Below are 25,765 nucleotides of genomic sequence, written 5' to 3'. Positions count from 1 at the left end.
ACCCCTCACCAAGCATCTTTTAACCCTGAGCAGTCTATACTACACTTTTGCTATACTTTTAAATGTAATGTGTATATGTGTAATTACACAGGTGTTACATATTTATGGTATGAAGAATTAGCCTCATGCTTGATTTACCTTCAATATCAATGGAGTATACACTTCTGACTTTCTTCTGTGTTAAAAACAACATTCTCAATTTTGCTCTACTTATTTAAATGCAATTTATATGTGTAATTACATAGGTATAACATATTTTGTTACATTCAGTTAGATTTTTCCACAAACAAACAAGTACAGCGTCTAGAGTTATTGCTATTTTTGCATTTACTTGTATATGTAAGTGTAATTTACATGTAATTTACATTTATGTTCTGTATCAACAGATTCTGCACTTCTGTTTTTTCTGTTTGTGTCAAAAACAGAATATTTGTCTTCTGCAACACAAAACTGGACCTACAGGGATGAGTGTCTTTAGTTGTTACTCTTTTTCATATGCTTATTTAAATGAAACACAACAGTGTGTGTGTGTGTGTGTGTGTGTGTGTGTGTGTGTGTGTTTTCAGTCCACATCAGAAACACACCCTACCCAACACATCTTTTTAACCCTTTTTGCCTTTTACTATACTTATTTGTATGTAATAACAACGTAGTTACATAATTACATAGTAATTACATATTTAGTCACATGAGGAATGACTAAATATGATTTACATTTGATTTACATTCTACATTCTTATTTAAATTCAACTTAATTTTGTTTGTTTCTGTGTCACAAGATGATAAATATGGCAGAAATATAAAGAAATGTAAAGAATGTTTTAGACTTACTGAACGGGGTGTGTGTGTGTGTGTGTGTGTGTGTGTGTGTGTGTGTGTGTGTGTGTGTGTGTGTGTGCTACACAATGCACCTTTTTAACCCCTTTTAAACATTTTGCTATACTTATTTATATGTAATTACATAGTATTTACATATTAGTTACATAAAGAAACTTTTCTCTTTGTTTTCATGCCAAAAATGGCATTTTTCCACATCCTATCCAGCACATCTTTTTAACCCTTTTTCACCTTTGGCTATCTTAATTTTAATGTAATTACATATTAATTACACAGTAATTATTATGTAGTTACATAAAAAAAATCATTTACATTCTATCTACATTTTCAACTTTATTTGGTTTGTTTCTCTGTCACAAAGTACTAAATATGGCAGAAATGTAAAGAATGTTATTCGAAAAAACGACAGCAATGAGTCAAGACTTACTGAACAGTGTGTGTGTGTGTGTGTGTGTTGTGTGTGTGTGTGTGTGTGTGTGTGTGTGTTTGTGTGTGTTGAGCTTATTCAGCCCACTGTCAAACACCTCCTACGCTGCACACATACAAAACATTAATAATTGTGCGTTTGTTTAAACAATGTCCAGAACTAAAACTCAGCACGCGTGTTTCAGAGTCTTGCGATGCCTCTACTGCTCTGTCACCGGCCCGTGTGTTAATAATTAACTGGTGCTGCTTTGCGGCTCTGTGGTGTTGTAATACTCTGCATTCCCAGCACCCAGCTGGGCTTCAGTGACTCCATCACTTACCATCATCACCATCATCATTGACTGTTTTAAACAGATTTCAGTGAAACTCAGACTTGTGCACTTATTCACTCTGATCCTGCATGTCACCTGATGATGAACAGACTCATCTCTGTCACAAAGCTACCTAATTAGGCCGTGTTGCAGTACTGTGGACACGTCTGAGAACATGATACGTAAAACAGTTTATCTGTATTTAGGTTATATTTGAATTTTGATTCATTCAAAAACTCATTAAACACATATTTCATTCTTTTTTCAGCTTATTTTTCATGATATATTTTGTGAAAAATAGTACTACTGCTCCTTTTTTGCTATACTTATTTAAATGTAATTTTATATATGTAATTACATAATTATAAATCATAAATATAAATGACCTATTTAGTTACTTTTTTCACAAAGAGTTGACTGTATCTAGCTATAGTATATAGCTATACCCTTTTACTGCACTCATTTAGATGTAATGACATACTTATTACATGTTTACATATATATCATCATCTCTCTCTTTCTTTCTTTCTTTATATATTTATACATATATATATATATATATATATATATATATATATATATATATATATATATATAAAGAAAGAAAGAAAGAAAGAGTTTTTTATGAAACTATGACTTTTTTCTGTCAAAAACAACCACTTCTTTTTGCTATACTTATTTAAATGTCATTTTTATAAATGTAATTACATAGTTACTACAGTTACATATTTAGTGACTTTTAACAAAACTTCTGTAAAGACAGGGATGAGTATATCTATAGCTATAGTTATGCTCTTTCACGGCACTCATTAAATGTAATTACATAGTTGTTACACGTTTAGTTTCATTAAATGTACATTCAGTATCAACGGATTCTGCACTTCTATTTTCCAGTTCTGTGTCGAAAACATGGCAAAAATAATTAATTAAAATAATAATACATAATGGAATAAACATGTGATTTGTATAATTTACCTGTAATTATATATGTAATTACAAAGTTGTTACATATTCAGTTTCAAACAAATACATTATGAAATAAAAATATGATTTACATTATACATCAGATATTATTCTTTTCAGACCTATATATTTAAAAATTGTTACATAGGGATATCCAGAATTTTGGAATGAATCTGGTTTATTCTACACTCTTAAAAAGATGGTTCTATGCTCCAGTGTGCTTTTTATTAATCACATGCATTGTTAATTAACTGCTGGATGTTTTTAGCAGCTTGGTTGTGCTGTAATTTCCCCACACGTAACGTGGAATCCACCACTCATCATCATCATCGTCGTCATCACACCATCATCTTTCATTAAATGTGTGTCAGTGGGACTCAGAGGCGGTTCAGTCCATGCACAGCGTCACCTGATGACCAACAGGCTCATCTCCCTCACAGAGCAGGAGACCTAATTAGGCCCCCTTGACACACTCTGTGTACCACTTCACCTGCAGCTACTGCATAACAGTGACATAACCATGCCATAACACATATTGCATGCTGTGATGACGGATTTTGTTCAGTAATATAACAGCGTCATGTTGCTATTATTGTTGACTGTCATTATGTGATCATGACATTTGATGGCGTGGTGTTTTTGTTAAATGTGCTGTAGTTCGCCGTCATGATCAGGGGTTGATCTTCACACTAGGAAAAGTTAGGCAGCCATCTAGGACCCCCTGAGCCAAGGGCCCCATGAAAACACAAATTAGATAGACTGTATGAGACGTTAAATGACCTATTCTGAAATATATATACATTTTAAAAATGATTTGTCGAGATTACTTTCATATCAGTGTCATTTCAGTGCAGCCCCACCTCCTGTGTATAGTGTTCATAATGGACTATTCCGAAAAGGGACAACTGCATGAAGACAGACCGGTGTTAACAATGCAACTAAGAATGTTTTATATTATGGAGAGGTTCTTTAGTGTGATTTTCTAGGTGTTGAGAGGGAAAATCAAATAAAGGAGAGAAACTCTAAAGGTTTGTCACGTCACCCTCAAAAAAACTGCTGTAAATTTACAGAATTTGTTTCACAGTAAAATACTGGTTTGCTATTTTACAGGATGATACTGTAAAAGACTAGGCATTTTGGGCAGTGCCTTTGTTTACAGTACCATTCCAGACAACACACAGTGGAAAGTAAAAAAAAAAAAGACTGTAAAATTTTCAATCCTGTACTGACAGCAGAGTAAAGTACTGTATATTTACCGTAAATGGTGGTAAAAATAAATTTGCAGTAAAATACAGTAAAATGTAATTATGTAATATTATTGTACATTGACCTGTATACTAGACTTACTGTGTATTTCATGAAAACAACAAATGGAAACGACAAAAATGGAGATATGAGGTTTTGTCTTGACAGGGCCATGTAAGGTCACTGTTAAAACAAAACTTTGCATGTCTATTTTGGTTGTTTTTCATTTTTTCACATAATTTGTAAATACCAGTTCACCTTTGCATTATGTTAAAATTTCGTGATGAACTGACAAACAGAAATGCTACAGAAATGCTTGGTAATAAATTTTCTTCCATTCATTCCCAATAAAAGTTTCCTTCTCCTGTAAATTTACCAATTTGGAGAAATATATATACATATATAATTATTTACTATAAATATACAGTACTTTATCAGCAACTGCTACTGGTAAATTACTGTAAAGGTTTATGGTGCATTTTTATAGTGTAACTTTCATTTTGTCATTCAGAGTACAGAACTGAAGACAGAGCAGTCTTAGCAGATTGTACATAATGTTAGCATTAATGCTAGTATAGGTAGCTCCAGTGTTACAATGTAATCCATTACAAGTTACCAATTACTTTTCTCGAACTGTACCGGGATTACATTACTCATAACTTCTCACTGCTCATTATTTTACTTCTGTACCAGATTATCTCACTGTATTGACTGATGATTTCAATTAATAAAAAAATGTCTAGAAATAAGTGAAATAATCTTATAATATTCTTTAAGATCTCTACATTCTGGGGGCCCTCATTCCTGAGTCCTGCCCTGGAGTCACTAAATCAGCCCCTGACCATAACATCAAACATAACGGCACCTGTCACGACAATTAACAGCAACAGTAACCAGACACTGTTGTATGTTACTAATTCTAATACTTAAACATCCTCGATAGACACTCCTGCACATTTTAATACACAACTACTGTTGATTTTCTGAATTTAACATATTAAATATGTTTATAAAACAAACAAATAGAAGTTTTGGACAAAAGATTTGCAGAAAAAAATGCATGCATTCCCTGTAGAGGGTGTGCATTTTCACATATAGAAAACAAACGAAACCTGGTTTGACCAGAGGGTGTGGGGCCTTTGCATATGACATTTGCATGTATTTTAAATCATCATATATGTTGCGCATATATTTTTAGTATTTGTACATATATTTTTATTCCATATGGAGCTGGATATCTGTTTATTAACTCTACTGGATACTTCAATATCAAGTCGTAATGCACATCCCTACATGTATGTTTCATATATTATTTTTCAATGCCAGCAGATAAATGTATACTTAGAGATGAGGAAGGAGAGCTGTGAACTGTTGTGGGGCTGCATGAGGAAAAACAAATTTTCCAACCTAAAACTGCAGCTTTTATTAGAAAGAGTAAAACAGGCCAAAGCTGATTGAGGCTAAGGTTAGGTTAAGTGGAACACATCAGAATTTACATATATATTTAGTGCATGAAAATACCCCAGAAAACGCAACTGTGTGTGTGTGTGTGTGTGTGTGTGTGTGTGTGTGTGTGTGTCTGTGTGTGTGCATTAAGAGCTTTTTTCCTTGAGGGTGGAATTTGTCAGGATTCCAGGAAGCACCTGCATGTGCGTCTGCAGCTCACAGCTCATCTGCTCCCATTGTGTGAATTTCTTTATTTAAAACTTTTACATTCGCCTCAGGAAGTCACTCTGCATACACACACACATACACACACACACAACACGCTGTGTGGTGACAGTACGGGGAAATCCAGCAGAGAATCCAGGTACTGCAGGTGTGCTGCTACTGACCATATATGTATTTTAAGCAGAATTCCACAGAATTTTCACAACGTCTGTATGATTCAGTCACTGAGCTGTAAACTCGAGGTCATTCGGTGTGGTTTGATGTGAAATGGTTCATTGTAGAGAAACATGCCAACGCACGTTTCTTTACAGTGGTGCTGACAGGAACCAGGGGTCTCAATGTCTACAACACAAATATAGCCATTTTATTTACCATCCAGAACCAACAGTGAAGCTACACGTGTCTTCTGAGTTTTTAAATGGAATGTTGATGATGGAAAAATAGTCATAAATCTGGAAAAGTAATTTTCTTTGGGGACTATTTTGCCTCACAACACTCTACATGTACCCCTCCTCCTTCCATCTTAAATCTTTTACATCTTTGGGAGAGATTTGCACCCCTTCTTCCTGGCAGATTTACTCCAGGTTGTTTAGGTTGATTAGATGATGCAATTTTCAGATAGTTATCTATTGAAATGAGGTCTGTACTTTGACTCAGACATTGCAGAACATTGGCCTTTTTGTTGCTCAACTACTCCTGTATTGCTTTGGGATCAATGCCCTGCTGAAAGGTGGAGTTTCTCCCAGGCTTTAGTTTTTTAGTAGGCTCAAGCAGGTGGTCTTGTAGTGCCTCCCTCTACTCTGCACTATCCATCCACCCTTCAGTTTTTAAGAATAAGCCCAGTCCTTGCTGAAGAAAAGCATCCCCACAACATGAAGCTGCCACCACCATGCTTCACTGTTGGGATGGTGTTTGTAAGGAATGGGCAGTGTTCAGGTTGCACAACACAAAGCATTTTGAAATTTGACCAAAATTTTTGTCCCATTTGACCATAAAACCTTATTTCACATTTGAGCTGGCTCACTCTGATGCTTTCCTGCGAACTCCACATGTGCTTTGATGTGGTTTTTCTTCAGTAATGACTTCTTTCACGCCACCCCCTCACGCAGGCCGGTTGTATGCAGAGCTCTTGATATCACCTTCAGCTATTGAACTCTGTAGCTCCTTCAAAGTGATTGTTGGCCCCTCTAGCTTCTATCACAGAGACCCCTTCTTGCTCTGACACTGAGTTCTGAGGGATGGCCTTGTGTAGGCAGCACCTGGGTGGTATGATGTAGATTCCATTTCCTTACAATCGATCCAGCATTGCTCACTGGGATGTCCAAACACTTGGATAGTATCTGGTAGCCTTTTCCTACCTTCAGCATGTTCAAAACCTCATCTCTAATTTCTTTAGAATACTCTTTGGTCTTAATTTTCTCAGCTTTACACTCAGATTCACAATCTGACCAGTGGTACCTGAATTAAGGACCCTTGTATCCAGAAAAGATGTACCTTTTTAATGATTATGTCCTGTTTAGGGCAATAATTTTCATCCTCGAAACATGGAGCTCCCACAGTAGAGGAACGAAATGCTTATGAAAACAATTCATTATGCACCTAACTGTAATTACTGTTATCAAACCACACGTCTCACCAGCAATATATTTAAATACCTTGTCCATTTTTAACTCATTACAATCTGCCCCATATAGTATTGAGCATGCATACCTTTGTTGGTCATGGTAAAATGGATCAGCATGTGGAATTGGAACTTTCTGTACACTACTGTTTCCTATCACTGTATCTGGCAGTCTGATGGATGAGTCTTTGTTTGATGGGTGCCAGGAGACGCTACCTACCGGAATGCATAGTGCTAACAGTAAAGTTTGGTGGAGGAGGGATAATCAGCTGGGGCTGTTTTTCAGGGTTTGGTGCCCTTAGTTCCAGTGAAGGGTGATGTTAATGCTTCAGCAAACAAAGACACTTTGTTATTGGAAGAAAACCTTGTATCTCCAAAATCGTAACTTTACAGGAGAAGGAAAAAACCTACCAGACTTTTAATGTAAGTCAATGGAACCAGACATTTTCCCAAGTCATTTTGGTCTGTTTCTTTAGGTCCGTTCCTTATGAAATTTACATACTTCCTAAAGGGCAACAAGCATTTTCAAATGATGTCAAAAACTGAAAAACGACAAAAATGGAGATACAAGGTTTTCTTCCGACAGCAGCGACATGCTTCCCACTTTGTGGTAGCCGTTTGAGGAAGACCCTTTCCTGTTCCAGCATGACTGTGCCACTGTGTACAAAGTAAGCTCCATTAAGACATTGTTTGAGAAGTTTGGTGTGGAGGAACTCCAGTGGCACAGAGCCCTGACCTCAACCCCACTGAACACCTTTGGGAGGAAAGCCTTCCCAGCCGAGTGGAAGCGGTTACAGCCACAAAAGGGGGCAACTCCATATTAATCCCCATGGTTTTGGAACAGGATGTCCAACAAGTTCATATAGGTTTGTGTACAGCGTAGCCACGTTTTTGTGTCAGCCTAAAAGGGATAATTATGCAACGTGAGTTGCATGTATGTATGTAAAGCAACAGTAATTCTGTTGTGGACCGAAGGATTAAGAGTTAACAATGTGTTGTATTGATGTGAGAGTGAATTGCTATGAGAGTCAGGTGACTATTGCATTACCTACTTGTAATTCTCCCACAGCAAATGCACACTTCCTGAACTTATTAACATATGAATGGGGCCTGTTAACTGATACCTCTCACTCAAACACCCACCCGCCCACACATATGCAGAAAGTTAAGGGGCTTTCCGTGTTCTAACCCACTTGATACAGCTCATCAGCTGGGTATTACTAACCCAAATAATAACAATAATCTCTGAGAAAATCTTTTACAAACCTGAATTCCGAAAGAGTTGGGACAGTATGTGAAATACAAGTACAACCAGAGAGCAATGATTGGTACATCTTCTATGTTCTATATTTAAACAGAACCAGTCCAAAGAGGAGATAAGTAATGCTTTATCTTATCGTTTTCATTATCTTTGTAAATATGGTCTCTTTCATAAATTAACATTCCAAAAAAGTTGGGAAATGACCTTTTTCAGGCCAAGAAGGTTGTGAAATGTTCAAAAAATATCTTGAACTGGTGATGCAATCATGCTTGAAAGTAGCGCCAGGATAGGGATAGTCCTTTATGAGCAAGGATGGGTTGAGACTCGCCAAAAAATGCGTAATCGAATAATCCAACAGTTTTAAAACATTGTTTCTCAATGAGCAGTTGCAAAGATTTTAGATATTTCACCCTCTTGGTTGCATAATTCCGGCAAAAGATTAAGAGAATCTAGAAAAATCTCTATGAATAAAGCACAAGGCTGAAAATCACAACTGAATGCCAGTGATTTTGACCCCTCAGATGGCACTGCATTAAAAACTTCAGTGAAGGACATCACTACATGGGCTCAGGAATACTTAGACAAACCACTGTCAATAAACAGTGTTCATCACTGCATCCAGAAATGCAAAAGACTGTACTATGCACAGCGGAAGTCATATGTCAACAACATCCAGAAACACTGCCGACTTCTCTCGGCTGGAGCTCATCTGCAATGAACTGATGCATAGTGGAAATGTATTGTGGCCTGATGAGTCAACCTTTTAGATCATTTATGAAAATAATGAACATTATGTGCTTCAGGCCAAAGAAGAAAAGAGCACACAGATTATTATCAATCACTACTTTGAATTTCAGGTGTTGAAAGCCATCATCTTATTTTGTTTTGTATCAGGAGAAGGAAAAACAGTGATTTACAGCTGGGAAAGCTCCACTGGGCTTCTCCTCCATCTTACTGTTGCACATGCACATGCCTCTACAGTTTCAATGAAAAGCCCCTCCCAATGTCAACTGAGCTACCTTGTGGTCAGCCAGGACTGTGTTTGAATAGATCTAGACTTGATTCCTCTACCTAAGTACCTGCATGTTTCCCTTGAATTTCCACGACCTGAATTTTTACAACTTGAATTTCCTCAACCTGAATTTTCACTACCACTTTAATACACATTTGAATATATTTGAATATTCAACGAGAGTATGAATGTTTGTATTTGTGGATAGTCAGAATTTTTAAAACCTACATTTTTATATCTAATGCTTGAATTTTTTAAACCTGAATTTTTATGACTAAGCTTTTAAATCAAATTTTTTGTCTGAATTTCTTACTACCTGAAATATTTAATCCTGATTTTTTTATGACATGATTTTTCCCCTGAATACGACTTCTTACTACCTGAAATTTTTAAACCTGAATATCTTATGAACTGACTTTTTTATACCTAATTTTTTAAATCTGAATTTCTTACTACCCGAATTTTTAAACCTGAATTTGTTACTATCTGAATTTTTTAACCTGAATTTTGTACGACCTGATTTTTTTTAACCTGGGTTTCTTACCACCAGATTTTTTAAACCTGATTTCTTTTATAACCCAAAAGTTTTATGATGCAAATTTTTTAAGCTTGATTTTTTTACAATCTGAACTTTTTGATCCTGTATTTTCAAGCCTTGAATTTCATATTCAAAATTCAAATGCCTAAAATTGTCGTGAAAATTTTCAAGAACATCAAATTGCATATGTAATTTTTTTTCAAGCATTATTAATTATGGTTTATATTCTGGTGACCCCATCATAATCACTGTTTTCTGTTTTTAATAGCATTTCACACACTGTCCCAACCTTTTTGGAAATGAGGTTTGTACATAAACACAGACAGAACCTGCGTTGCAGGGCCTTATTTGGGTGGTTTTCTCTCAGCTGTATTTGACTGTGCTTACAACGAGAGCGAGTGTGTGTTACCCCAGCGCTCTGTGATGTCATCAGAGAGATTACACTGAGGCCATATGGCTGACTGCCTGCTGCTCTAATCCAATAACAACCTGCTCTTCCTGTTACACTCACACACACATTAATGCTCGCAAGCATGCATTCACACTCACATATGCAAAAACACACACACGTTCACACCAACACACAAGCATGTCACACTTACAGGCACTCATACTTCCTTTTCACAAACTCTGAAGCAAGAATGTAGGTCAGTGTACATATCAGCCATATGGAGCCAAACACTGACCTCCTGGACTTGCGTAAGACTTAAACATGCACACAGTAGCCTGTTTACTTTCATACCTGAGCTCCCTGCTCAGAGACTGATGCTTTTGTTTCGCAGTGAATGGACCGCCGTGGGCCCGAAGTGACGTTTAATCGCATTAGATCTTAAGGGATTACCACGGACAGATATGGGACAGGTGGATGTGGCGAGGCCAGCAGTTCCTCAGCCCATGAATAAAGGCCATGGTAATGTCCACCACTAGGGCTGGGCGATCTGGCAATATATATCGATATAATGGTAAATTCACAAAATCACAACACAGTGTAACATGCTTTCCTGAACATATCATTCATAATCATCAGTACTTGTGGAAAACTGACCAACTGCATGTACGCCAAATATTGAAAACATTTTTTATTATATGTATTATATATGATTTATTACAGATAAATACTACTACTACTTTTTCTCTGATCAGATGTAAAAAAAAATATTGTGACATATTGAAGTATCACGATATTATATTTTTTCGTATCACCCACCCACCGCTATCCACCAGGCCTAAAATCAATCTTCTGTACCCAAAGGAAATCAGAATGTTGAAATCCCCGTCAAAGACGTCTTGTGGAACAAAAAAATGCAAAATATTCACGTTAAAGAAGTGACTAATTTTCACAGCCCACTCAGTTCAAGCACTGTGTTTCAAGCGGCCCAAGCAGTGGAGTGGAGTGCAGTGGGCGTGGCCACGGCCGCGCAGTCCAAATATGGTCCGTGACGCAATGAGCCGGAGGTTCCGTTCCTTTCCACCCGCATTCCGGCCGGCCACGCCTCCTCTGAGCAGCGATTGGCTAGCAGTTCACTCTAACAAGCTGTCCGCCAATAGGGAGTACGCGGCAAGCCAATCCGCGCGCGAGAAGGGGCGGGCTTTTTCCTGAATACGGGCGGGAAAAAAACAACAACGACTATAAAAACGATTCTAACGGAATCTCCTCCTCAGAGGAAATGTGGACGGTTTAGCTGGCGACGGCTACCGACACCTCCTTTATTAAAACCTATTTTAGCGCTATTTTGTACATTTTAATTCTGGTTAGGGACCCAACGAACCCAAAACAATGAAGGTCTCAAGCATAGACTGTCGCCGCCTGAGGAAAATCCTCCGAAAGGAGTGCGGCAAGTGTCTGGTGGTGGACTGCCGACCGTACTTCTCTTTCTCCAGCTCCAGCATCCGAGGCTCCGTCAACGCCAACCTGAACTCGGTGGTGGTGCGGCGGAGCCGAGGCGGCCCCGTCCCCCTCCGCTTCGTCATACCGGACGAGAAGGCTTTGTTTCGGCTTCGGCAGGGCAGCTTCTCCGCCGTCGTGGCTCTGGACGACCGGACTCCTCACTTCCAGAAGCTGAAGAAGGACAGCGTCGCTCAGATAGTCATAAACAGCCTGGCACCTCACTTAGCGAGCTCCGCTAACATCTGCTTCCTGAAAGGTGAGCTCGAAACCCCGCTTCTTGTTCGGTTTTTGACGTTCCACCTTAAATGGTGCGACGGGAACATGTACCATTAAAGGTGGAACGGGTAAAGAAGCTGATAAATAAGAAGCTGACTTGCTTTTAAAAACATTTTCTAGCCAATTTAAGCACCAAATCGGCATTTCGGCATTAGCCAGCCAATTTAAACCAATTTAACTGTGTTTTTTCCTCTTGTTTTTCACTGCTTTGCTCCATAGAGACTGTTAGTTTGACTGGAGTATGTCTATGAACTACAGTTCAGTACAACAAAATGAAATGGAAATGCCTAATAAAGTGAATCATTAATTTTTTAGACCATTTAACTCAAAAACCAAAGACCAGGCTGTAAATTAGGCTTCTAACATCATAACAGTAAAACTAGATGTTCCCCAGCACTGTTTTATAGACTATTCACAGTCAACTGTATGGTAGATCTGAGCAATATGACAAGATTTATTGTTATCATGATAAATTACACCAAATATAGCACTTAAAAATCATTTCCCAGCTGCTCGTTTGCTTAAAAAGAGCACTGTTTAGTTGGATTTAATGTAGCAGTGTATGAAATGTTGTATACAAGTAATTCAGTTATTGGTAGTATTTTTAAAATACGGCTCCACTTTATCTGTTCTAACTTATTAGATAATGTCAGAAAAACTAAACATCCTGACACATTGTGTAGCGTGAAAACTTCCTGAAGTATCATGATATTACATTTTGCCATATCGCCCACCTGTACTTTACGGTTAACACTATCAGCGTCTCCCATTTCGGTTCCCTGGGTCCAGTTTGTGGGAGCCGGGCCTTCACGAGCGACTCATTTTTTTCAGCTCTTGGAAAAAAGACTGAGTGTGCGTCAAAGCGCGGATGAGTCAGAGGCTTCAGGACGAGCACAGATTATTAGCCTTCCTGTTAGACAGCAGTTTATTCAGACCAAATTGGTGTGAGGGGGGGAATAATCTATGTAGATGACTATTTATGGACCATTTCACGTGGTGGTCAGTGTCTATAAACCCAGTCCTGTTAATGAAGTCAGAGAAAAGAAACCACGCGTTTATCTTACACCTCATCTAGGTGGCCCGTTTTGCCTTGCGACATTCAGATAAGCCCATCTTTAATATGCCTGTGAAGGTTTTCAGCCACCCAGCTTCTTGTATTGTCCATTAGTAGTGCTTGGTCTGTCAGATGTCAGATGTTTAAAGTCTGGTAGCTTTGATTTGCTACCACTGCTGCTACCACAACTACTACAGTTCAGCTCAAATCTGTATTGTTCTATATACCCTGTATCTTTAGTTTACGTACTGTTAATAATGTATTTTATAATACCCTTTTTAATACCTTTATGTTTTCTCTATTGTCCATTTATGTGTGCACCAATTCCAAAGTGCGTTTGGCCAATGAAGTGATTTTGACTCAGACATAAACCCCATGTTTTTTTGTCTTTCCCAGGAGGTTACGAGAGCTTCCATTCCCACTACCCTGAACTTTGCACTGAGACAAAAGCTGCAGAGCCCTGTGAGACGGAGCGGGCAGCCAGCGGTCACTGCGAGAGGCTGAGCGGCCAGCAGAAGCACAATTACGATCAGGTACGTGAAGAGATAAAGCCCACTTCCATTTAACAAAGCCACTGCTCCACTTCCTCATTTCAGCCCACTTCCGTCTAAACCGCTTCCCCCGGTGTCTGGGGAATCTCTGTGGTTTTATCTCACCCTGCTGTGATGGACAGGAATGTCAAGAACCGGAAAAAAACGAGAACAGACTACAGGTGTTAATAATAGCCGTGTACATCGGAGTAGACCTTGTGGTTTCCTATTGTTTCTGTAACATCTGTGATTGTAAGAGTTGGCTGGTGAATGATGCTCATGTGACAACCTGTGAACTGTAGAACAGCGTCGATCGGAAATGTTTCTGTTAATTAAGGATTAAAGTAGGCAGCTGTATTTGTTGACAGCCACTCATCCAAGCCCGGCCTGAGCAGTTTAGCGTTATTTCAAAGGCTCCCGGCTGACATCAGACAGGCTTTTATCCCTGACCTTTGGCCTAAAATACATACAAACAGTAATAAAAAGGACAAACGCTCATGCCAGGACTGGGCAGTGTGGGCAAAAACCTTACTAAAGTAGATTTTCTCTATTTTTTTTTTTTTTAATTTGCTCATACTAATGCTCATATTTGAGTCTACGAGGTATTTTAAACCCTTTGCATAGACTTCAAAGTTCCCTCATTCCAGTCCACTCCACTTTTTTGTAGCAATCTCCACTTGTTTCTAGACATTTTCCTCAAATTTATGGCCTGTTTCACTCCCTATAGTCTATAAACGCTAACACTACACTCTGCTAACTGTGCGACTAGTCTGTGCTGTTGCAAGTGAACAGCTAGACTTCTTCGCACTTCCATCTAGGGAGTAAAAGGTGCTTATCGCCACCTACTGTATAGAAGTAGCAGTAATTCAAAGTTTAAGCCTTTGCTTCTAATATCAGGTTGAGGAACAGAACAGCATGTTTTGTTGACTGACTCTAACTTACACTGTTTATTTGATCTTTTTTTTATGTGCAGGGAAAACCAGTGGAGCTGCTGCCGTTTCTGTACCTGGGCAGCGCTCATCACGCCTGCAGGTACGACTACCTGAGTGACCTACGCATCACGGCGCTGCTGAACGTGTCACGCAGGGACTCACGGCCGACCAAAGGTCAGCATCGCTACAAATGGATCCCGGTGGAGGACAGCCACACGGCCGACATCAGCTCGCACTTTCAGGAGGCCATAGACTTCATCGGTGAGTGATGTCAATGCACTTTCTTTTTCTTTTCCCCACCGCGCACCTGTCTTCGGGGGAATTCCTGCAGAGTTTCTCATTATGCTGAGATGTGTTGGTTCTAGAAAATCCTATCATTTGAACACAACCTGAGTTTAAGGCTGGATTTAAGCGTTAGAAGTTTATTTAGAAGGCCTTGATGTTTTGCTTTACATTCAATTAACAATACGCAATTACTTATATATGATTATATAATGACATAATTAAATACATTGTTAGTTTCAAATTTGCGTTTGATTGAGATGTTGTGTGGACAGGTTTGATTTAGTGCATCTGGCTTTTTTCTGTTTGTGTCTGTCAAAACATGGCAAAATGTCTTGCATACAAGACTGTATGCACAACAGTAACCTGACCAAATTTATATTATATTATATAAAATGTATATATTATCTAAAATTAAAAATTTATATTTATATTATTGTTTATAACTATTTTATATGTGTATATATAAGCATGAATGTGATGAGGATTGTCAGTGTAGGATCTGCACTTTCCACCCAGTTTCTCCGCTTGTTTCAATGAGCCATGAATGAGTCTAACATATTACAAATAGTACTCGTACACCAACGTTACGTAAAATCCTTGTGAATTACAAAACCTTTTCATGGAAAGGAGTGAAAGCCTATAGATAGAGCCGTGGCTATTTAGGGGAGTTTTAAATTAGGACTTCCTGCTCTGACCTTCGCTCACGCCGAAGCTAAAATAAGCCGAACTCTCTATCTCCTGGATCTATCCGCCCTGCCGCAGAACCTCTTTTTTTCCTCTCTCTCTTTTCCTTTTTTTCACAATTCCCCAGGTTTGTTTTAGTTCCAGGAAAAGCCATTGGCACCTTCTGTTTAAAGCTAGAAAAATGAAAAGGAAGATAGGAAGAAAAACATGCTGGCTTGAGTCACGGCCTGCGCGCACACACACACACACACACACACACAGCAACCTGATTATAACGGGCGTGGCCAGTGCGTCAGAGGATGAGTAGTGCTTGAATGGCAGGGGCAGGCATTTGGTGTAGGTGTTGGGTGTTTTCAGACATGGTCAGGGAAGAAATGGTCCTGACTGTGTAAAATCTGTATATATGGGACATATTTATGTTGAATGTTGGTACTCCCATAACATCGCTGTCAAAAAAACCACAAAAACAATATCTATTTTTATTTTTCTACACTATTTGATCACAGCAGCTTTCCTTTACAATATGCGAAAATTTAATAAAGAATGGACCAATAGAAATGCTCCAATATTGGGAGAATTCTTCATATACATACATATATATACATGATCCCACGTCCTCACATTGTATAAAAACAAACCTGTATGTATCTATGTATTGAGTGTGACAAAAGGTGTGTTCTGGAGCCTGATTGGCTGTTTACCTGATGCAGGTATTTATGGAATGGCCTGCTGGCCATGTGAGTCATATCCAAACACACAGGAAAAAAACAACAACACTAGTTGGATAAGCACTGAATGAATGTTTAGCAGACTATTTATAGCTCAAAGGCACTTCAACTCCCAGAATCCTCGGCTGACCCGTCGTTCCAGCGTTTCAGGTGAAGTGTTTGCCCGGATTAGGCCGTGTCTTGCGTTTTCACCTGATTACAGTCGAGCCCCCTCCCCTGCATTCTAAAGTGTTCTAGTATAAACAGTCGGCTCTTTTGGGCCCGAAATAGCCTGCAGAGCTGTGAGGGAAACAAAAGGGCCTTTTGGCAGAATAAGGGAGGCAAGAGTATGATAATATTTAGCCGCATTAGTGTGTGAGATCAGCGATGGTCATCGTGACACACACTCAGACTCGGCCTCCTCCGCCGCAGATGGCCTGATGGGCTTTAGGATGATTCACCCCAGCAGGTTCTGTTTGGATGAGATGGACTGTCAGAGAGGCTTCACTGAGAGAGAGAGAGAGAGAGAGTAGGATGGTGGATTAGAGTCTAAGGCTTGCTGAGTCTGTGGCCTGTAAATGACGGGTGGGTGTGTGTGCATTTACCTGAGCGGGCCTGACACACTGGCCATGATCTAATGAGTCAGAGCAGCCATAAGCTGCTTCAGCAAAGAGGCAGTAAGTAAAAATATCTGACATTTAAATGGCCGCACCTCAGGAGGGAGATTGAACGGAGAGCATGGCATAAATATCTGAAAAATAACAAAGATCACTAAAAAAGGAAGAGGAAGTGAGGAATCTACGTTGTTTACAGTGTCTGCTAGTCAAATTTCCAGGCAAAAACAGAAAACAAACAGACTTGAGTTTCCCTGGCCCTAAAAACAACATGACATTTTACCCAGCTAGTCTTGCTTTAGAGGATGTGTTACTTCTTTTCACTTCAGAAAATCAAACTTTTGTGCACCTTTTCTTACATTTTATGTAATTATTTCTGACTTGTAGCTCATAAAACAAGCATCGTGTGGAAAGCGCAGATTCTAAACGTTTAATCTATACCACATTTGTGTTTGTAAGTGGAAGAGGAGATATTTTATTTGACTTTGATGAAAATTTGATGAATTAGACAGAAAAACAACTTTAGAATTTTTGCCACGTTTGTCATGTTTTAGGAAACATTGAAAGTCAATTCGAATCTATTAATACAGAATGTAAATTGAACTTCAATAATAAATCATGAAACTATGAAATACATGTCCATTTCTCAAATGCGTCTTCCTTCTTTCTCTGTCCAGACGAGGTGAAGCAGGAGGGTGGTAAAGTGCTGGTTCACTGCGAGGCTGGAATCTCCCGCTCGCCCACCATCTGCATGGCCTACCTCATGAAAACGCAAAGACTGCGGCTGGAGGAGGCGTTCGACATCGTCCGGCAGCATCGCTCCATCATCTCGCCCAACTTCAGCTTCATGGGTCAGCTGCTGCAGTTCGAGGCCGAGGTTTTATCGTCCACTCCGCCCTCCGCTCCGCCGGCCACGGCGCCGTGCGAACAGGAGGCGGCGTCCTTCTTCAACAATAACAACAACAACATCGACAACAAGAACAGCAACAGCCAGTTCACGTTTGACGAAAGCTTCGAATCCTCCGTGTTCTCCTTCCCTACCTCCTTCCTTCCCTCACCGTTCAAACTCAGTCCCATCACTGCCCTGCCTTAGCGGGACCATCGGCGTCCCGTCTCTCTGACTACTTGAAAGATAAATAAAGGCAAGCATAACAAGCAATGGAACAGCGAGGAAGGAAAAAAGAGAAAGACTTTGTGTTATTTAAAAGACTGAGTGTCTGAGTCCGGTTACGGAAATGTGTTATTTTCATTGATGTTGTTTGCCTTAGAAAGAGTCGCTCTGTGCAGCGAGTACACTGCAATACAAGCCTTAGTTTAATCATGTTATTTCTGCCTATTCCGCCCTCCAGGCATTTCAAATTAAATTATTGATTTTTTTAAAAAGTGGTTTCCTTTTTTATGAAGTGTGGACCTGTTAATAAATGTTTTTACAGAAAAGTACAGATTTGTCTGGTTTCTTGTCTAACCACATCTGCTCATGAGCTGGAAAAATGATCTGAATTCAAATACAGTATTCACGTGACCAGCTATGCTATAAATATGATTTCGATTAATATTTTCAAGTCACTGCATCAGATTTTAAAATACACATACTTACATAGACAAATAAAAAGACTGCATAACCTACATTATGGCTACATATTAACCAAGCCAAAACTTGGTAAACTATTCAGGACCTCAGTTGCAGCTTATAGACTACACTTCGCTGTTGTCGGAAGAAAAACCTCGTATCTCCAAAATGGTAACTTTACAGGAGAAAGAAAAAACCTACTTTACTCTTAATGTAAGTCAAATGGAACCAGACTTTTTTCCAAGGCATTTTGGGCCGTTTCTTCTGGCCCTATTGTTCATGAAATTTACACACAATGTAAAGACCGACAGGCATTTTCAAATTATGTCACAAACTGAAAAACAACAAAAACGGACATACGAGGTTTTCTTCCGAAGGCAGCGACTTGCTCCTTTAACTTACTGTGTTGTGTGAAAATTAGAGTAACAGTGCTGGTCTTGAGACTGAGATGATTCTCAGGGATCACTGAGGCTCCCTGGGCCAAGATTTATCAGCTCCAGTCTCAAACGTAGTCCACTTTCACCGTCCAGTGCTGTGTTCTTTCTAGCTCTCTCTGGTTCAGCTCAAGATCAACTTGCTCGCTGGCTAACGATAGTGGTTTGCAATGCAGGCTAAGGTACGACTGGTGGGCGATACTAATAAAATTCAGTTTCACAATATTTTCCAAATATATCGCAGTACTTAACATTTGATTTACCATTAATAAATATGGTAAAAGAATGTGTTAACTAGGCTGATAGAGCTTGATCTGGCCTAGAATTTGGCCTAGTTTTAGCCAGACAGACACCACGTCTTCAGAATGGAAATATCGCTGATGTTGGAACGAAACCTCGTATCTCCATGTTTGCCGTTTTTCAGGTTTTGACATAATTTGAAAATGCCTGTTGCTCTTTACATTGTATGTAAATTTCATGACAAATGAACCAAAAGAAACGGCCCAAAATGACTTGGGGAAAAAGTCTGGTTCCATTGATTTACATTAAAAGTACAGTAGGTTTTTCCTTCTCCTGTAAAGTTACCATTTTGGAGATGCAAGGTTTTGGTCTGAACACAGATATATACTGTTTTCAAAACAATCTGAAGCCCAAGCAATTCAAAATTCATTTTGTTGTATCTTTACTGGCATATATAGTTTATAGTCGTAACTGCAACCCAAAAGGCGAGAAATGCTGTAGAAGACTAAAACACTCATAGTAACCAAGAAAGATACAACAGTGACCCCTGTTGTGACCGTGAAATGGGTGAATATGCCACCAGCAAAGTAATATCCACGTGCACTGTGAGTGGTGTAGGCAATATGATGATATTAATTATATATTAAGTCATTAAATTACATCACTATACACTTTCCTGAGCATATTGAGGATATCGTATTGAAAGAACACTGAACAACTGCATGTTTCATTATAAAGAGGATGTCATTCATCCTGTTAAATTGGATGTACTTGAATTAAAAAACATTCTATGCGTAATATTTGACAATGTTTTTGTGGCAGCACAAGTTTTTGTCTGCTCTAACATTGGAAAAGAAAATGTGATGCATACTGTACTTTATGAAAATGTTTTTAACCTTTTCAACTCCTTGAGACCACCGGTGGTTCTAAAACACACTTCGTCATATTCTTCATAACTTTCATATTTCATAAGCTTCATTCAAAAGGTGGGGGTCGTATGAGAGCTGTAACTGTCTTCCTTCCAGTCAAATAGATGGGTGATGTAATTTTAAACCCTTATAATAAAAGAAGCTGAACTCACAATTTTTTTTTTTGTCTACTGAAAGTCGACCCATTTTTCCACAAATCTGGGCTATAAACAGATGGCGTCTCTTCAGTGATCTGCTCTGTAAAAATTATTTTTATAAAAAAATACAAACAGCATCTAAGATTTTTGGCTTTCAGCAGTAAATTGTAAGCATATAGCGATATGTGTGATCATAAAACACATGTTCTGTTAATTTGAGGGGAGCTTTTACAAAAAAATAAAAATTTACATTTATTTCATGCAGTTACTGAATAACTTGCCTTACGATTTGGTCATGTAAATTCAGATGGACAAACCAAAATACACCATGGTGATTAGGTACCTTAATGTTATATTTATGCCATATCGCCCACCCCAAATTCCAAAATCCTGGGTATTACTGACATTTTCACAGCATTGTTTGAAAGCATTCTACAGAGCCCCTAAGTGACATGGTGATTATGTTACAGTAAGGCATAGCCACAAATTAATATATTGAGGCCACGAGTTAAGTTTCTTCTAACTTGTGGCCTTAATATGTTAATTATATGAACTAGTATCCTTAATATAGTGATTTTTCGGTCTCAACATAGTAATTGGAAGCCTCAAAATAGTAATTTGAGGCCATGCCTTGTTAAAAACAATCACCATGTCACCCTATGGGCTCCGTACATCCCAGCTTAAACATTTAAAAACCGCTATTCCTGAACACAGAGTAATTTGTAATAGAAAATGTTATAGCAGCACAGTTCATGAAAGATATGAGGTGATGAAATGAGCGAAAAATAAAAGAAAAAGTCCAAAAAAATGGACAGCAATACAGAAACGTGCGCAATGTTACAGTAAGTTAGCTGAACATTTCCCCAATGAAAACCTCTCTCATATTGGCGCCCAAAGCTGTCTCCGTGAGGGCTCCACCAACGTACCGAAATAGGGGTGCAGCTGAGGAAAGAGGTGAAAATAAATATAGCTGAACTCAAAGGATTAATAAAGTCTTTCGAAAGAATATTATCAATCTAGATCTTAAGCATTTTCGCACGAGATGACAGCAACAGATTTGCAATTTGTCATTGCGCAAAGGCGTTCGAGTGGCACAGATTCCCCTAATTTGTCAAAGTAAGTTCTCCCGTGGCCCCTACCTCCGCCATTTTCCTTGTTGTTTCTGTTTCGTGAGGAGAAGAAGATTTTTTGTTTTTCATATTTACTCAGGATCTGGATTTATTATCGTGCAGCCGATTCGACTTTGTATTTATACCCTTCTTCTCTTTGCAGAGGAGGAGGAGGGTGTTTGACTTATTTTCGCAGCGGACCGGTATCTGCAGAAAGCGAACATGTACATTAAGCAGGTGAGTGAGGGACAGTTTAGTGAAGGCTAAGCTAAGCTAAGCTAAACTGAACCGAATTTAATGTTGCGCTTCTGTTAGATATTCGTGTATAAACGAATATATTAAAGTTCTCCTCTTTATACGTATTAATATACCATACGTTAATTTATTTAGGTAGCTTTATTGGTGATGAAATGATATTTGTTACAGGTGAGCCAAGCTAAACTGACCGAAATTTTCCGCTAGTCGCCAGCTTCTTCGAATTTCCCCGTTCCACCTTAAATAGTGCAGCAGTTACATTCTGGCGCCTGAGGCCAGAATGAGGCGCCAGAATGGAACTGCCGCGCCATTTAAGGTGGAACGGGGAAATTCGAACAAGAAGCTGGCGAGAAGGTAGCCAGCTTCAGGTTGTGGCTAACTAAGTTCGCGTTAGCTGTTATTCGCTTGGTCTGAACAGGATTAAAAATTTGTGTGCTTTGCTCATAGCATTGAAAAATAAAAAGTGAAAAAGTATCACATTTCGTTGCTGTTTTTTTGTATCTTATGGCCTCGTATGTTTAACTTGAGCTAAGTAGCTAACGTTAGCTTTTATAGTTAACCGACTACATTGATCTGACAGTCAACTTTTCTGTGTGTTGGGACACAAGTTAGCCAGAAAGGTAGCTAACTAGTTAACAGTTAACTGGTTTTAATCCTGTCTGCTTTGCCTCAGGGTGAAATTGCGATTTCTGGTGACTAGACAACGTTTTGTTTATTCATAGCTGTAATTTTAACGTCAGATTTTTTACCCACATTTGTCTGTCTGGTGAGAGAAACGTTATGTTGGCCAAATCATTAAAAGAGAAATTTCACCGATTTGTCAAAATCTCTGAATAATTCAGTCCTGGAGATGTAAACAGAGTCATTCACAGACATGTGATGTGATGTTCATTGTGGAGAAGCCTACAGAGTGATGTCTGTACAGTGGTGGTGATAGGAACCAGGGGTCATGATGACTACAGCACAAACATAACGCTAACCATTTTATTTACTATCCAAAACCACCAGTGAACCTACACGTGTCTTCTGATTTTTTGTATGCGGTGTTGATGATGGTAAAATAGTGGTAAATCTAGAAAAATACATTTTCTTTCGGGACTGATTTTGTCTCCCCCATGTACCCCTCTTAATAATATGCTTTAGGCATCAAAACTATAGTAAATCAATGTCTCGGACATCATATTTGTAGCCATTTTGTGTAATAGCTTTCTATGAGGGAGCTTTTAGAGGCATTGAACTCTTCAGACATCTGGTTCCTATCACCACCACTGTGAACAAATCTGTGGCATTCCCTTTAAACCTTTCTGTATTAGCTGGAAAGCTGATAGATAGTTTTAATCCTCTCTGTTTCCCCTCAGGTGAAATTATGATTTCTGGTGGCTAGACAGTGTGTTCTTTTTTTCATAGCTATAATTTTACTTATGTCAGACTTTTTACATTTTTCTGTGTGCTGAGATATGTTGGTGAAATCATTTAAACCAATAGTCAGCTGAAAAAACATTAAAATTGCTGCAAAAGTCTGGAAAGAACTGTAGAACAATTGTATTTATGAAGAACAGCTGTATTAATGCAGGACTTTAACCACAGTTTATTGTATATTTTACTCTACACTGATGTATAAAACCACATTTAGTAGCATGAGCACTGTTAGAAAATAGTGTACAGGCCAGGTATTGTATAAATAAGCCTCATTTGCTGAATGCAAAAATGTTTAAGCTTCAGAAACACAAATGATGATGTTTAGTTTAACTTTTAGGGCATTAAGTAACGTACAGAAGTTGTAAACTTACACTTCATGTCACCAGGTCATCATCCAGGGCTTCCGCAGCTACAGAGACCAGACAGTGGTCGACCCCTTCAGCTCGAAACATAATGTTATCGGTGAGTTTGGCAGATTTCTCAACGTAGCAAGGATGAGCCAATCATGAATTTTTATGGCTGATTTTGATTTATTTAGAGCCAAGTTGGCCGAAGGCTGATTTTTATTAGCCATTTTTTTTAAATCTGAAGCTCATCCTGTGTGGGGTAAATGAACACATGAAACATAATAGCGCATTTTCAGTACTTATTTCTATTAGCAGAACTAAACAGCATTTTTGCTCTTTAACATCAATCAAATGAAGTGCTACACCTAAAGTAAGAGGCAGTTTAGCACAATGAGTCATGCTTAATTGTTCTGTGATATTTTGGTACAGGTGTAGCAGCAGCAGCATTCATACACAGCGCAAGCGGACCTAACCTGCCACGTTATTCAAATCATAAACTTGCAACACAGAACTTAAGTGTAGAATAAAAACAGTAAATTGGTCGATAATATAAATAGCTCAGTTCATATTTTGAGCAAAAATCTGTCTATTTTGATTGGCTGATTCTAATTGCGCATCTCTTAATATGAGTGTAATATACTAACGTTTATTCGATATATAATATGATGATATAGTGCTGTTCCATGTACTAGTAAATGTATAACGAACAAACAACTGGGCTTTAAGTGTGAAGATATGTTAAAAGATTATCTGTAACTTTGATCACACCCGCCGTGAGTTTTGTCTTCCTTTGAAATGGCGTGCAATGGCAGGTGATTAGCTTGAATCACATTTAAATAAAAAATACATAAAAAAAAAAAATGTTTTTGCCTTTTTGATGTCATTTTGGTGAAGTGCAGAAATAAATGAAAGTGTTGTGATGGCCTATAAAATTGCCTACATTCTCTCGTACTCACACTGTGTTGTTATTTTCTGCAGTTGGGAGAAATGGATCTGGAAAGAGTAACTTCTTTTACGGTATGTACTGCTCACTGTAGGCGTAAGAGTTGCGAATAATGGGCACACCGCTTGTTATGTAGACCCTCACGGCATAAATCAGTGAGGTTCTCTTAAGCAGTACACTTAACCTCAAGCAACTGCAGCGACGTAGTTGGCTTATTTATATATTATGCTTGGTGTGCGTGTGTGTAATAGATACAATAAGTCTGTGAATATTTATATACAGTAGACAACTTTGTTGTATTTTTGTTATTTATCTCAGCCAAACTGTTTAACTGCTCAAACACGTCACTTTAAATGTACAGAGATAATACAGTTGCTGTTGTGAACTTGATATCTAGGGCAACTGAACAAGCCCTTCATGTTTAACTAAAATGATGTAATTTGTCTCTTTGCAGCCATTCAGTTTGTGCTGAGTGATGAGTTCAGTCATTTGCGCCCGGAGCAGCGCCTGGCCCTGCTGCATGTGAGTAAAACTGGGTGGTGGTAATTTACCATTCAGAGAATTAGATGCTGCTTAAAAGTTCATGAGTTTATTCCCAGTGGACAGCTACTGCTATTGTATAATGGAGCAAAGCTCTTAAAGGGCCCGTATCATAGAAAAACAAAATGTTCCTCTTTTTTAAAATAAAAGTTTTAAAATGTACCATTCAGTCTCCGGTCTGTGCAGTTTCTGGCAGGGGTCGGAACCCAAACGTTAAGAAGAGTCACTTTGTCCTTTCAATAAAAATCAAACCACCTTGGGAGCCACAACATTTTATGTCTGTTTTGGCTGTAAATATGTCTCAGTATGTGCTGATGTACTAGTATAGGCTAAAAATATAACATAAACGAAAAAAAATGCAGGCTTACTTTGCTCTGCTTTAAGCTTTAGCGCCGCCATGTCTAATTTTCTTGCATCTCCAGCTGGAAAAGTGGAACAGTTTCTTGTAAAATGTCTCAACGTTCGACGTTTTACGAGGCTGAAGTCGCTTCTCATTCGCCGGCTTCTTGTTCCAATTTTGCAGTTTCACCTTAAATGGTGCCTGAAAAGCGCCAGAATGTAACTGCTACACTATTTAAGGTGGAATGGGACAATTCGACCGAGAAGCTGGCGAAGGAGAAACTGACCTTAGCTTTGCGGATTTTTAGTGTTTGTCAGTTTCTCGTTGCAGATTAAACGTATCAGGAAACCAGCTGGAGCGATTATCAACTCAAATAAGTCCATTTATCTCCAAATTATTGATGTTCGTCTTAAATCCTTCTCCTTGCTGTTTCGTTAGCTACTAGCTAGGTGAGATTGTTATCTGCGTTGCTATGGTGACCGGCAGTATCTGCGCTAATCTTCAGGGTTAAAGGGTGAATTAGCAGTTCTACATTAACTCCAGAGTTTAAGACCATTTATTGTTAAACTGTGTTGAACGATCAGCAGAGCTTTATTTTACTGTAAAGGAGGATTATTTTATTTTTACCTACAAATCTGATTCTGCTG

At 38.7% G+C, this 25,765-nt stretch overlaps 2 protein-coding genes across 2 annotated transcripts in view; both read left to right on the top strand.

Annotated features, from left to right (window-relative positions):
* The first annotated feature begins 11,545 nt into the window (after positions 1-11,545).
* On the top strand, positions 11,546-18,295 carry dusp5 (dual specificity phosphatase 5). The gene is made up of 4 exons (XM_036565186.1): positions 11,546-12,029; positions 13,500-13,636; positions 14,607-14,826; positions 17,533-18,295. The coding sequence occupies exons 1-4, from the start codon at positions 11,663-11,665 to the stop codon at positions 17,946-17,948; spliced, it is 1,140 nt and encodes a 379-aa protein (XP_036421079.1). The 5' UTR covers positions 11,546-11,662; the 3' UTR covers positions 17,949-18,295.
* A 2,989-nt stretch (positions 18,296-21,284) lies between these two features.
* The window catches only part of smc3 (structural maintenance of chromosomes 3), a 41,469-nt gene continuing 36,988 nt past the window's right edge, over positions 21,285-25,765 (top strand). The window contains 4 exon segments of the mRNA XM_036565126.1: positions 21,285-21,511; positions 23,335-23,410; positions 24,274-24,312; positions 24,693-24,760. Of these exon segments, the coding sequence (XP_036421019.1) occupies positions 21,497-21,511; positions 23,335-23,410; positions 24,274-24,312; positions 24,693-24,760 (198 nt within the window). The 5' untranslated portion in view covers positions 21,285-21,496.

Source organism: Colossoma macropomum, unplaced genomic scaffold (assembly GCF_904425465.1).
Source record: "Colossoma macropomum unplaced genomic scaffold, Colossoma_macropomum, whole genome shotgun sequence".
In the NCBI taxonomy this organism is placed as follows: Eukaryota; Metazoa; Chordata; class Actinopteri; order Characiformes; family Serrasalmidae; genus Colossoma; species Colossoma macropomum.
Note: the sequence above shows the minus strand (reverse complement) of the source record. Positions and strands in the feature narration are given on the sequence as shown.